Source organism: Cotesia glomerata, linkage group LG4 (assembly GCF_020080835.1).
Source record: "Cotesia glomerata isolate CgM1 linkage group LG4, MPM_Cglom_v2.3, whole genome shotgun sequence".
Taxonomy (NCBI): Eukaryota; Metazoa; Arthropoda; class Insecta; order Hymenoptera; family Braconidae; genus Cotesia; species Cotesia glomerata.
Genome location: NC_058161.1, coordinates 26,142,514 through 26,155,908, shown reverse-complemented (window position 1 = coordinate 26,155,908; position 13,395 = coordinate 26,142,514). Strand labels below are relative to the sequence as shown.

The 13,395-nt window shown below is 37.2% G+C and overlaps 1 protein-coding gene and 1 long non-coding RNA gene across 3 annotated transcripts; one reads left to right on the top strand and one right to left on the bottom strand.

Moving 5' to 3' along the window:
- The first annotated feature begins 504 nt into the window (after positions 1-504).
- On the top strand, positions 505-3,664 carry LOC123262531. The gene is made up of 4 exons (XR_006508967.1): positions 505-1,334; positions 1,549-1,726; positions 1,797-1,934; positions 2,117-3,664. It is a non-coding gene; the product is annotated as an uncharacterized LOC123262531 (long non-coding RNA).
- Positions 3,665-9,793: 6,129 nt separating this feature from the next.
- Positions 9,794-12,474, bottom strand: LOC123262440 (esterase FE4-like). Of its 2 annotated transcripts, none has more exons than XM_044724649.1 (6): positions 11,624-12,474; positions 11,386-11,571; positions 10,961-11,311; positions 10,576-10,893; positions 10,381-10,525; positions 9,794-10,080 (listed from the first exon to the last, which is right to left on the bottom strand). In XM_044724649.1, the coding sequence occupies exons 1-6, from the start codon at positions 12,102-12,104 to the stop codon at positions 9,924-9,926; spliced, it is 1,638 nt and encodes a 545-aa protein (XP_044580584.1). In that variant the 5' UTR covers positions 12,105-12,474; the 3' UTR covers positions 9,794-9,923. The 2 variants fall into 2 exon arrangements, with proteins under 2 accessions (XP_044580584.1, XP_044580585.1); XM_044724650.1 differs by lacking the exon at positions 9,794-10,080 and adding an exon at positions 10,090-10,320 and having other exon boundaries at positions 11,624-12,315.
- Positions 12,475-13,395: the final 921 nt, after the last annotated feature.

Below are 13,395 nucleotides of genomic sequence, written 5' to 3'. Positions count from 1 at the left end.
TCTATTCATGTTCTATTTTTAACTTCCCTCTATAAAAATCAATGATTTTCGAAAAATTGGGATATTATTAGTTTCAATCCGGCTTTTGAAAATAAAGTGTTCATCAGATCTCTATATGTTTTGAACTCCTAAGACGCAGTTCTGACTATCCCTACGAGGATGTCGCTGTTTATATATATGTGTGTGTGCAAATGTTTGTAACCCTCTTACTTCTTATAACTTTTAAATAGTTTGACCGATTTGAACAATCTCGGTAGCGTCCAAAATCCCATACAAAGTTACCGTTGATGGCGACAAAGCCATACATCGGCCGATGTTAGGCGACGAACATTCGGCCAAGCGTTGGCAATTTTTAATGGCCCATATCTGGCAAACTGTCATTAGCCATTCAATCGTAAATAAAAATAGCATGCGATCAACAGCCGTTCATCGGCCAATAATCAAATCCATACGTCCTTGCGCATGCGCCAAAAATCTGTTTCTCAGTTCTCAGAGCACATTTATTTCATTTACACGTCTTATGTTGTAGGTTATATTGACCAATTAATTTTGTTTTCACAATGTCACAAGCATATCAGCGATTAAAAAAATTTAGAGAATTAAAAAAAAATGTAAATAACGATGAACAATGCGATGCAAATATTTCTCTACACAACTCAAGTAACCTAAGTGTCAATAATAGTGTAAATGATAACAGTGTAAATAGTGATGACATTTGCATTCATTCTGATATTAGTTGTGACAATGATATTGATAATGATGAGAATGATACAAGTAATAAATTAAGCGACAAAAATAATGAAAGTGATGACAACAGTGATGACATTGAAGATAAAACTGGTTCAAATAAAAGTTTTCAAGAAAAACTTCGACAGTGGGCCTTAAAAAATTTAAACAGTCTTCAATTAAATGTAATTGCTGAACTTTTATTACTACTTAGAGAAGAAGGACATCCTGAGTTACCAAAAACGACACAAGCTTTGTCAAAGACCAAATCCGCGTGCACCAATTTTTTCTTAGTCAACGTATGTGTTTGAGTCGCTGTATTAGACCGATAGTCGGGTACTATGCCTAGCTACAGAAAACAATAAAGCAGCGCCACGCGTTTCATGTATGTGTAAGTGTGTGTGTGTGTGTATTTCTTATTTCAGTTTATTTGTGACATCGTGACTGACCGGTTCGTACGTATTTAAATTCGTTTGTTTAAATATTGACTATTATAATAAATGTAATAAATCATTTTTATTATAATAATTATTATCTTTATTATATCCATTATTATTAAGTGTGAAAGTAAAACTTGGTTTATTGAATGAACTAATAAAGTAAAAAAAGTAAGTAAATTAAAAAAAATAATTTTAATACTGATAGTTATATTAAAAATAACAGGTACCTAACAATTGCAAATATTTTACAAAATAAAACATACAATCATTTAAAAAATGTACAAAGACAAAAGGTTTATAAAATTGATTCAAGCTTTTGTTCTAGTGAAAATGATTTAAATATTGGGAGAAATTTATTATAAATTATTATAATTATTTCCAGCTTGCATTTTTCTGGATCAAACTTTTTGGCGAAAAAACAGCGAAAGGATGCATTTGTAAAATGGCATCTGCACTGATGACCAAAAATGTTGAAAAAAATTACTCTGGTACTGGGAAAAGAATAAAAGGCGTGGGAAAACTTAATTTTAGCGCAACAGAAACATTTAAGTGTATGGAAGGTATGAAAATGATTTTTATATAATTGTGTTTTTTAATGTATCGAATTATTTATTTATTTTTTTATTGCAGATGTAGTAAAAGAGAAACTTGGTAACTGTGAAGATTGCAAAAATTTTGCTGGAAAAGTTGGCCGATGGTTGTGAGGGCAAGGAGATCGAGAACAGGGTCGAAAACAAAGATCCTTATCTTTATAATCTATTTAATATAGTAATATTACAATAACATTATTATTAATATAATTATAATTAATATAAAATTAATATTAATATTAACATTAAAATTATTAATACATAATAATCATTATAAAAATAATGAAGCAATAATAATAATAATTTCAAAGTGAAATATAAAGTGTAAGTGATTAATTATAATAATAACTGTTATTACAGAAATCAGCGATTGAAGGACAAACGATTAAAATCATAATTGGCGCAGAACAGCTTGAAATTAGTAGACCGATAGTAGAAAAAATATTTGGCGCATCACTGTTTGCCGTTAATGGGCCGATAGTTCAAATGATGTCTGGCCCATTGCTGGTTGCCATCAATGGGCCGATAATTCAAATTATGTCTGGCCCATCGCTGGTTGTCATCAATGGCCCAATAGTTTAATGCCATTAATGGGCCGTGGTTATCATGCCAACTGTAAGCCGTTTATTGGCCATAGAAAATTGCCATTACTGTGCCATTAATCGACATTCTTGGCCCAGCAATGGCCCAGTCTAGGGCCGATTTCCAAACTTTGTATGGGATAATGTACTTAGTTGTTTAAAATTACAGTAAAGTTTCCCTAACTTCTTTATTCTCCAACTTCAACTACCCACCATTTTTTACTAAAACGAGCGGAGGGGCTTATCTACTACTGTGTATTTTCCAAATTAAATTCTTGGAATTCGGGATGCCTCTCAATTGAAGTTGGGCAGACTCTACTGAATAGAAGTTTTGATTGTAGGTATTGCATTTATTTATTTATTTATTTATCAAAATTTTAGACCCTGAAGCCTTAGCTCTCTAAGGACCTTACATATAAATTAATACATAGTAATAATAAAAGTTATTAACAGTAATGGAAATGATAATAATAAAGTAAAAATAAATAAATAACGTTGTCTCAAAGCAAAGTCCATCAAAGTAATTAATTTAACATTTAATGCCTCTAGATCATAAAACAAAAGAGATGAAAAAAATATAAATTTATATATAAATAATTAGTGATTTGAACAGTTATGTAATGACGATTATATAACATCTTTATCGACAAAAAACTTGTAACACTTTGATCGAAATTCATTGTAATCAGTAATCATCACAATCTCCTCCGGTAACTGATGGTTCCACACCCTGACTGCCGTGATAATAAATGAGTTGTCGAATGTTGCGGTTTGAGCAAATGGCAAGCTCAACACATCAATTTGCCAGACAAAGCGTATTCGAACCGAAGTCAACAGACTGAAGTCTTGCAGCAGTATTCTGTTATGATGGAATCTCAGCATTTTAAAAACAGTGCAAGCCATCAGGAACTCACGCCGACTAGATAAAGTTAGCCAACCAAGTAGCCTTCTACTTGGAGTAACGTGGTCATATCTCGCCAGTCTGCAGATGAACCTGATGCAGGCATTGAATTTTCTCTGCAGCTTTTTAATTTTCTCTCAGCATTTAATACAATGCAAACAATTCAGTTTTGCTCACTTCAAGCAATTTGCGAAAATTCGGGCCTCACGTACCTATTTTTCTACATTTATATTTCTATGTTGATAAAATCGCTCCCATCACATGATGTGACTACTTACCATAATCTTATATTCTTTATTAAGATTGTTATAGCTATTATGTAAAGTGACTACTCAACACGTTTTTTATCATTTATTTACCGCGACTTACATGCATTTAGTTCAAGGGTATGTAACACTTCAAATCACTAAGTCTAGTTTAAATCACCTGTTATTACTATAAAATAATAATCTGTATTTTATGTATTGAGTTTAGATAAATAATAGTTTAAAAAAACTAAAAACACGCTTTTTATAGAAAACCAAACTAAAAAATAGAAAATAAATTTTAATAAATTTAAATTAAGAATAGTGTTAAAAATTTCAATAAATATAAATTAATAATAGTGTAAATAAAAAAATGTATTTTATTTTAAAAAAAGCGTGGGGTGCATGGTGTCAATAGTTATAAATATTTTATTGACAGATATGAGTAGAGTGATTATCATTTTGATATCTTAAAAAGCACCCCACGCTTTTTTTAAAATAAAATACATTTTTTTATTTACACTATTATTAATTTATATTTATTGAAATTTTTAACACTATTCTTAATTTAAATTTATTAAAATTTATTTTCTATTTTTTAGTTTGGTTTTCTATAAAAAGCGTGTTTTTAGTTTTTTTAAACTATTATTTAGTTTGGTTTTCTATAAAAAGCGTGTTTTTAGTTTTTTTAAACTATTATTTGTTGATTATCAAAAATATTCAGGCGCGCAAATTACCCACGGAGAGTTACATACTGACAAACTGACATACAAGTGAAGCTAATATAAAGCGTGTAAAAAACCTACGGAGGAAAACACCTGGTTTCGAAATATAACTTCGGGATGGTCATCAGAGGATTCCGGGTTGATGTACGGGTTTATCTGTGCCATTCCCGATGAAAACCTACGGAGGAAAACACCTGGTTTCGAAATATAACTTCGGGATGGTCATCAGAGGATTCCGGGTTGATGTACGGGTTTATCTGTGCCATTCCCGATGAAAACCTACGGAGGAAAACACCTAGTTTCGAGATATAACTTCGGGATGGTCATCAGAGGATTCCGGGTTGATGTACGGGTTTATCTGTGCCATTCCCGATGAAAACCTACGGAAGAAAACACCTGGTTTCGAGATATAACTTCGGGATGGTCATCAGAGGATTCCGGGTTGATGTACGGGTTTATCTGTGCCATTCCCGATGAAAACCTACGGAGGAAAACACCTGGTTTCGAGATATAACTTCGGGATGGTCATCAGAGGATTCCGGGTTGATGTACGGGTTTATCTGTGCCATTCCCGATGAAAACCTACAGAGGAAAACACCTGGTTTCGAGATATAACTTCGGGATGGTCATCAGAGGATTCCGGGTTGATGTACGGGTTTATCTGTGCCATTCCCGATGAAAACCTACGGAGGAAAACACCTGGTTTCGAGATATAACTTCGGGATGGTCATCAGAGGATTCCGGGTTGATGTACGGGTTTATCTGTGCCATTCCCGATGAAAACCTACGGAGGAAAACACCTGGTTTCGAGATATAACTTCGGGATGGTCATCAGAGGATGACTAGGAAGGTCATCACCTGGGTTCTAGGTTGATAATAATCAAAATTTAAATAATATCATTATGGTAGTCTCTTTATGCGAAGGAGAGTTACATACTGACAAACTGACAAACTGACAAACTGACAAACTGACAAACTGACAAACTGACAAACTGACATACAAGTGAAGCTAATAAAAAGCGTGTAAAAAATATATAAACCATAAATGTAAGTAAGTGTTACATAATTAATTAATAGTTATATATTCCCATCACTTGGTAAGTACTAGTAGTAATAAGAAAAATTTCACTTTAAATAAAAGAGATTTCAGCTTTTCTAGTTTAAATTGATCAAACAAGGAATTTCAAAGTAATTCCTAAAAAACGATTTTTTCGATTTTTTTCGTTAACGATAACTCACGAACGGATTAACTGATTTCGAACGGATTGGCGGCAATCGACGTATTTTTTTTATATTAAGAGCGGATTGGTTTTTGGAATTGATCGGTCAAGCCGTTTGAAAGTTATTCCAAAAAAACCACATTTGAAAAAATTTTTTTTTGCAGTTTTTTTGAGATTTCTCAAAATCTACTGGTTCGAATCGATCCAAATTATGGTCAAAATCTAAGTTTAGTCAAGCCCTTTCGAATGGTGTCAACCGTGATGAAATCGGCTAAGCCGTTCAAAAGTTATGAGAGGTTTACATACGGCCGTACACACACACACACACACACACACACACACAGACGTACGGACATCATCGCAGAAACATTCGGGGAGGCTTCCTAGGACCTCAAAACGTCAACATCCGTTGAAAACTCGATTTTCGAAAAACGGGGTGAAACCAATAACTTCCTGATTTTTGAAAATTTTTTATTTTCTTAGCGAGAAGTTAAAAATTACGAAAACGTTTGACCCTGAAGGCCATCTTCGCAACTTCCCGCTAATTCTGTTAATACATGAGCGTTTAAAATTGCACCTACAAAGTTTTTGAGCTCTTCAGGCTCAAAAATACAATCTGTGTATTGTTTGAGCTTTCCGAGCTCAAAAAGATACCTTTTCTGTGCTTTTGAGCTCAAAGAGCTCAAAAGTCTGATAAAAGTTTCATAGAAAACTATTTTTTGAATTTTCAAATCGCAATAACTTTTAAATGAATGAACCGATTTTTACGCGGTTGGTGGCATTCTACGCAGTTTTTAAGCCTCATAAAGAATTTCTAAGTTTTAATTGGTCAAACTAGAAATTTCGGAGTAAATTCGAAAAAACAGTTTTTTCGGTTTTCTTCCGTTCACGATATCTCTCGAACGAACTCGAACGAATCAACCGATTTTGACCGGGATGGCGGCGATCAACGTGGTTTCTTAAGGTTAAGAGCTGATGAGTTTTTGGAATTGATCAGTAGAGCCGTTTAAAAGTTATTCCGAAAAAACCACTTTTGAAAAAATTTTTTTTCTTATTTCTTTTGAGATTTATCGAAATTTGTCTAAATCTATCGGTCCGAATCAGTTCAAATTGACAGGAAAGTTTGGCCAAGCTCTTTTGAATGGCACCAAACCACACACACACACACACACACACACACCTAACGAAGGGATTAGTGTGTTCCGACAGAAACTCGCAAATATAGAAGATGCGGTCACTAAGTTCAACGGCGAAGTTATCGTAGCCGGAGACTTCAACGCTAAATCGGCTGAGTGGGGCGCTGCTTTCTCCGACACCAGAGGAAACGAGGTCTGACGTCGTGGCTAGACTCGACCTCATAGTGCTGAACACCGGGAGCACCACGACCTTTAGAAGACCAGGGTACCAAGAATCCATCCTCGACATCTCATTGGTGACTCCAAGGACTGCCAACATGATTGAGGACTGGACAGTATCCGAAGAATACAGTGGCAGTGATCACCAGTTTGTGACATTCAGCGTTGGATTGGCATTTGCTCCGGTTTCACAACGCGACGTTTCTAAGCGGAAGTGGAATGCCAAAAGGCTTGATCCAGAGGCATTGCAAGCTTCACTCGCACGAAGCTGGTCTATCCTCCAGAACAACCCGACACCGGATACCTGCAGCGAGACGGAAAAGGCAGTGCTAAACACGATGAAGGAAATTACTGCCGCATGTGATGCCTCTATGCCGCGGCTGAAAAACCAGAGCTTCCACAGGCCGGCGTACTGGTGGTCAGCAGACATAGCAGAACTTCGCAAAATATGCCATCAGCTACGTCGCCGAGCAACGAGAGCTACGAAACGCTCCCCAAGCCAGGACTTATATTCAAAAGAGTACAAGCAGGCCAAAAAGACGCTAAACCGAGCCATTAAAGCAAGTAAAGCGAAACTGTGGAAAGAGATCTGCAACGATCTCGACAATGACCTCTGGGGTAAAGCCTACCAAATTGTCGCCAAACGACTTGGAAAGGCTTTACCAGAGGCGCCGAAGTCTCCTGCCTTGATGGAGAGCATTGTAACGGAGCTTTTCCCCAAACACCCACCGCGGGAGAAGAAACACTACACTAAGAACAGCGAAGCAACACCCTTCACAACTAAGGAATTACAAGACGCGGCCAAGTCACTCAAAACAGGAAAGGCACCTGGACTTGATGGCATCCCGGCATCGGTGATCAAAACTGTAGCCCTGGAATACCCAAACATACTCCTGAATACCTACAACGCATGCTTGGCAACTGGCACGTTTCCCGTGGTCTGGAAACGGCAGAGATTGGTTCTCTTAGACAAAGGTAAGGGAACCCCCATAACACCTTCGTCGTTTAGACCACTCTGTATGCTGGACATTGCTGGAAAATTGCTCGAGAAGCTCATACAAGGAAGACTTCGCAACGACATAGACCGTGCTGGAGGTTTTGCCGCAAACCAACACGGCTTCCGGAAAGGACGTTCAACAGTCGGCGCGATCCAGAAAGTCGTCGCGACAGCGAGAGAAGCATGGACTGGTAGCCTCAAAGCCCGCAAGGTGTGTCTTGTCCTCACGCTAGACATTAGAAATGCTTTTAACAGCGCAAATTTGAGAGATATTTTGGACGCCCTGGAGCACAGATTTGACGTGGAGCCGGAGAATCTGGCACTAGTCGACAAATACCTTGACGAGAGAAAGCTGATAGCAGAAACCACGGAAGGTCCATAAGAATACGCCATAACGGCTGGCGTGCCGCAAGGCTCAATAATGGGGCCCGATCTATGGAACGCGGACTACGACGAGCTTCTGGAAATCCCGTTGCCAAAGCAAGTGGAGCTAACGGGCTTTGCAGACGACGTCGCGGCCACGATAATAGTAGACAGCGTAGAGGAGGCCGAACTACTCGTTCGGGAAACCATTGATGCTGTCGAGACTTGGCTCGATAAACACCACCTGAAACTCGCAAAACACAAAACCGAGATGGTCGTTCTGACTCGCCAAAAATGGTTCCCAAAACCATTCGCTGTGGACATGGAAAGAATAACGCTAACGTCAACAAGGGCCCTGCGCTATCTGGGGGTAATGATAGACGAGAAACTATCTTTCCGCGAACACCTCGATAGTGCATGCCAGAAAGCCAGCAAGACGGTGTCTAGCCTAGCAAGAATTATGACGAATACTATGGGACCAAGAACCAAAAAGAGGAGAGTCCTTCTGGAAGCAGTCCATTCGGTACTGCTTTATGGAGCGGAAATATGGGCAGATATATTAAAGCAGAAAACCTATCGGCGGAAAATGGCAGCAGTGCAGCGGCGAGGCGCTCTCAGAGTTGCCTGCGCCTACCGCACGGTTTCCGAAGCGGCTATATTGGTCATTGCGGGAGCTGCGCCCATCGACCTATTAGCGTTAGAGAGAGCAAGACTCTACGACGCTAAAATCGGTGGTGAAAACATGAAGGAGGCAAGAACGAGGATAAAAACGGAAACGCAGCAAGAGTGGCAGGACCGATGGACGTCGGGAGAGACAGGCAGATGGACAGCGCGACTGATCCCAAACATCAACGTCTGGCTTTCTCGGAAGCACGGGGACACGGACTTCTTTCTGACCCAGCTACTGACGGGACATGGGCAATTCAATGCCTATCTATTCAAGATGGGTTTGCACAGCACACCAACGTGCAAATACTGTCCAGACAAAATTGACAACGCCGAGCACACGTTTTTCGAGTGTGATCGATGGAAGGACGATAGAATCTGCACCGAAGAAACAATGGGCACCCCGCTCTACCCTGAGAGCTTGGTAACCTGCATGATCAAAAAAGAAGAAAACTGGACAGCTGTAGTAGCCTACGCGCAGCGTCTCTTGAAAGAAAAAATCGCAGAAAGGGATTAGAAACCAGTAATAACAAGAAGTAGGTGTCGTGAGGCACAACATGGACTGGATTGAAGTAATGCTAACGCGGTCCTCATCCAGTCTTCCCTGTAACATCTATAGGAAAACGAGAAAGGAGGATGTTTAGTCGGTATTGTTGCAAAATAATATTGTCTTCTGAGTCCGACATACCCAGGCACCAACACCTAGTCCTGGCAACAACACCAAGTCCTGGCATACGTAAACGTATTTTACCTCCTCTATAAAAAAAAAAAAAAAAAAAAAAAAAACACACACACACACATACATACGTACGTACAGACGTACGGATATCATCGTAAAAATAGTCAGGAAAGCTTTTTAGGGCTTCAAAACGTCGAGATCTGTTGAAACCTCGATTTTTGCAAAACGGAGTAGAACCAATAACTTCCCGATTTTTCGAAAATCATTGATTTTTTTAGCGGGAAGTTAAAAAAAATATTCTTTCAGAACATTAACTATTTTTTTTTTTATTTATCGAACGAATGAGCATTATGAGTCGTGCATTTTTGGATTTGCCAAACTTTTTCAATTGTGCTAATATTTTACATACATGTGACTTATATGATCTTAGGAGGATCAAGTCTTAACATTTTTTTGAGTTTTAAATTGGTACAAAAGATTCTTCTCTTCAATAAGCTTAAGATCTTTAGATATTTCCAAGCAGTTATACTCTATTGGATCATCAACAGGCTCCCAAACAACAGTACCCAACTCCACCGCCAAATTCGGATTTCTGCAACCATTTATATTCATATATCGATAAAGAATCTATAGATTCCTAAATACACTGAAAAAAAAGTTTTCTACTCGGCAGCTTCTACTGTATAGTGACTAGATAGTAACGAGTGGATCGTTCCGGGTATAATCCGTACAGCTACGAGTAGCAGTCTGGATATTGACAGTCACGATCTATTGCTACTGTTAGTATACAGTTTTTCAACCTCACTCTTCTCTGGACAGCAACGTGTGGATACTGAAAGTAGCGATACTGTATAGTGCAGAGCAGAAAACTTTTTTTTCAGTGTATACTTACCCTGTTTGAGCAAAAGTAGTCCACAGATCCAAAAATCGTTTTTGAATAACTCTTTCTACTGGAAAATTATTCGGTTGATCAATTCCTAGTTTCTTCAGTTTAGTTGCATTGAAGAGATAGTAATTTTCTTCACCATGTGCCGTACCTAAATCAAATTTTATCATTTAAAAGAACATAAGTTAAGAATTTTAATACCTTCCAAGTCTGTGCCAATTATCTTTTGAACCACTGCAGACGCCTTGGAATAATAGTCAAATTTGTACAGATACGACGGAATGTCAGATGCTGATAACTGGATTTCCAAAACATGATGGATATTAATCAAGTAGTAATCAGCACTGACCAAATCTATGTACTGTTGAGCGGTTGCTCTACTTATTTCCTTGTCACCAAAGAAGAATTTTTTCACATCGTTCACAGAAATATTTCTGGCTTCCAAAAACTTCTTGTCGTTTGGATGATGCAGTGCCTCTTGATGAGTGGCTATTTTCTTGTAGTCTTCATCTGTAAGATCTGAAATGATAACACAATAGTGCTGACTGCTCAAATTCGACAAAATCTAAAAGCAACGAATAACTACCCGCTTTAAAGCGAATTGCTTCTTTGCTTGTATAGCCAATAAGATGAGGTACTTTGATTCCAGCTTTAACAGCTTCAATGATCGGAATGCTGAGAAAGGGAAGCTTTGATTTTGAATCTACTGAAGGAACAAACGGATTTTCGATCAAGAATCCTTCCTCTCGGAACTCTAATGAATGGACAGCTTTTAGTAGGTCAGAAGGATCTACATTTTGAAGAAAGACAATCAAATCTTCGTTTGACTGTCCCATTTTCTTAGATACTTGCTCTGCAGCGTCTTTCATTGGGTAGGATACATATGATCTTGGGTTTGAAGCGACACTGCTTTGCAAAATAGCTTTGTTGAACAGTCCTAAGAACCAAAGTTTTAATTAATCGTAAGCCACTGAAACTAAATCACTAAATTTGATGTTGGTAAAATGAAACCTTGGGTTAAAGGTGAAAGAGTCAAATAATGAACCATAGCGCTTCCAGCAGACTGTCCAAAAATAGTTACACTATTAGGGTTTCCTCCAAATTGGCCAATGTTCTGCTGGACCCATTTCAGAGCCATCACTGTGTCCTTTAAACCTTGGTTCCCTGGTATTGATTCATCGTCCAAATTCAGGAACCCTGTATCAATCATTGTGGTTATCACCATAATGCTCAAAATCAGGCAACTTACCAAAAATAGCAAGACGGTAGTTAATCGTCACAAGGATGACATCTTTCTGCACCAAATAGTCGGGTCCGAATTTATCATCATTGCCAGACCCATCGACATAAGCACCACCGTGGATCCAAAACAAGACTGCCCGCGGTTCATGAGGAGTCAAATCCATGGTATAGACATTCAAAAATAAGCAGTTTTCACTCCCCAAAACCTTCTTCGAAGATCTAACAAACTGAACACATGAATCACCAAATTCTGTAGCATCTCTGACACCAGACCACGGTTCAACCGGTTCTGGATCTCTAAATCTTAATTCGCCGATTGGGGGTGCAGCATATGGAATTCCGCGAAACGCGAAAAAATTATTTTCCTTAACACCTTGTAGCTGTCCCGATAGCACTTTTATAATAGGTTCGTTTTCTGCAGCGAATGATGTAAATGTTAACATGATTCCACTTATCACGCAATACTTTAGTTTGAGAACCGGTTTCATAGTTAAGCGTCCTCACGAAGTCGTAAAGTCGTTATGAAACGGTAGTAAGCAAGCAACGAGTTTTGACAGGCTATTTCAACAAAAGAATTTTACGTAATGTTCAGTTGTGTTGATTATCAGCACAAGGCATCATAAAGTAATTAATTTGGCATAGCACGTAGAATGGCTAATTACAGCTTGGTGACAATAGTTATGACCTTATCCGCTATAACTTTAAATATCAATCAAATTATTATGATATAAATATTGTCTGTGAGACTATTAATTTCGTTTTTTTAAGGGGGTATTCTGGTCTAGAAGCCTAAATTTTAGGCATTTTTCGAAATAACATAAAAAAAAATGAAAAAGATTTTTACCATCCGTTTTTTTATATGATGTTTAATGACATTTAAAGAATGTAAAAAAAATTAAAAAAAAAAAATTAAAAATTTGAAAAATTACAGGCTGGTGAAGTGGGGGCTACAAAAAAAAACGGTGCACCCTGGTTGACATAATTCCAGCCCTTGTAGTGATCTGAAACAAAAAAATTTGAAAAATTCTCAATTAGTGAAGATTACGCTATCGCGTTGACGTTAGCCAGAAGAAAAAAAAAATACACAAAATGGCGTCGACATAAAATATCAATTTTTTTTTACTCCTTTTTTTTGACCATTTCGAATTTTTTAAAAATTGTTATGTCCAAAGTGGAGCAGAATTCGTGCCCTGACTATAATATACCAGAGTTTACGCTTTAACGTAGGGACTTTTCTAAATTATAAGCGAGGAAACACTTCCGGCCCACACTTTATTTAGACACAATTATAATTTATTTTGGTCCTGGTATTTTCCAACCACTAGACCGGGAACCCAAAAGTATTGCGAAAGGATATTGGTATTTTTAAATAAGTAATTTAAATCAGTTTAAATTTTATAAAATATATTAAAATTATAAAACTCGAATTACACGTTAATTGGTTACAAATAATAAATTCTCACAAGGAGTAATAAATTGATTACAAAAGTAAATGGTAAAAACTTACAAAAATTCTATTATGTATTTTTTTTTTTTTTATATCAATATGTGAGAACTACAATCGGTTTACACCTACCTTGATTGTTACGTCGACACACGTGGGTTTTTATTAGAATGATCAGTATTTATTTAATTGTAATTGATATTTAATTTTAACTTTATTGGAATTTTAATAAGAAATTATTTTGAATATTATTACGATTCTACTTGACTTATTAATGAAACTTTTATTAAAACACTGAGTTTAATTTAAAATAAACTATGTAGCTGCGTGAGAGA

Coding starts and splice junctions, on each gene's coding strand:
- LOC123262440 (XM_044724649.1), bottom strand. CDS start 12,104: ATGAAACCGGTTCTCAAACTAAAGTATTGCGTGATAAGTGGAATCATG. Junction 10,526..10,575: donor AATTGGCACAGACTTGGAAG/GTATTAAAATTC, acceptor AATTTGATTTAG/GTACGGCACATGGTGAAGAA. Junction 10,081..10,380: donor ACTACTTTTGCTCAAACAGG/GTAAGTATACAC, acceptor AAATGGTTGCAG/AAATCCGAATTTGGCGGTGG.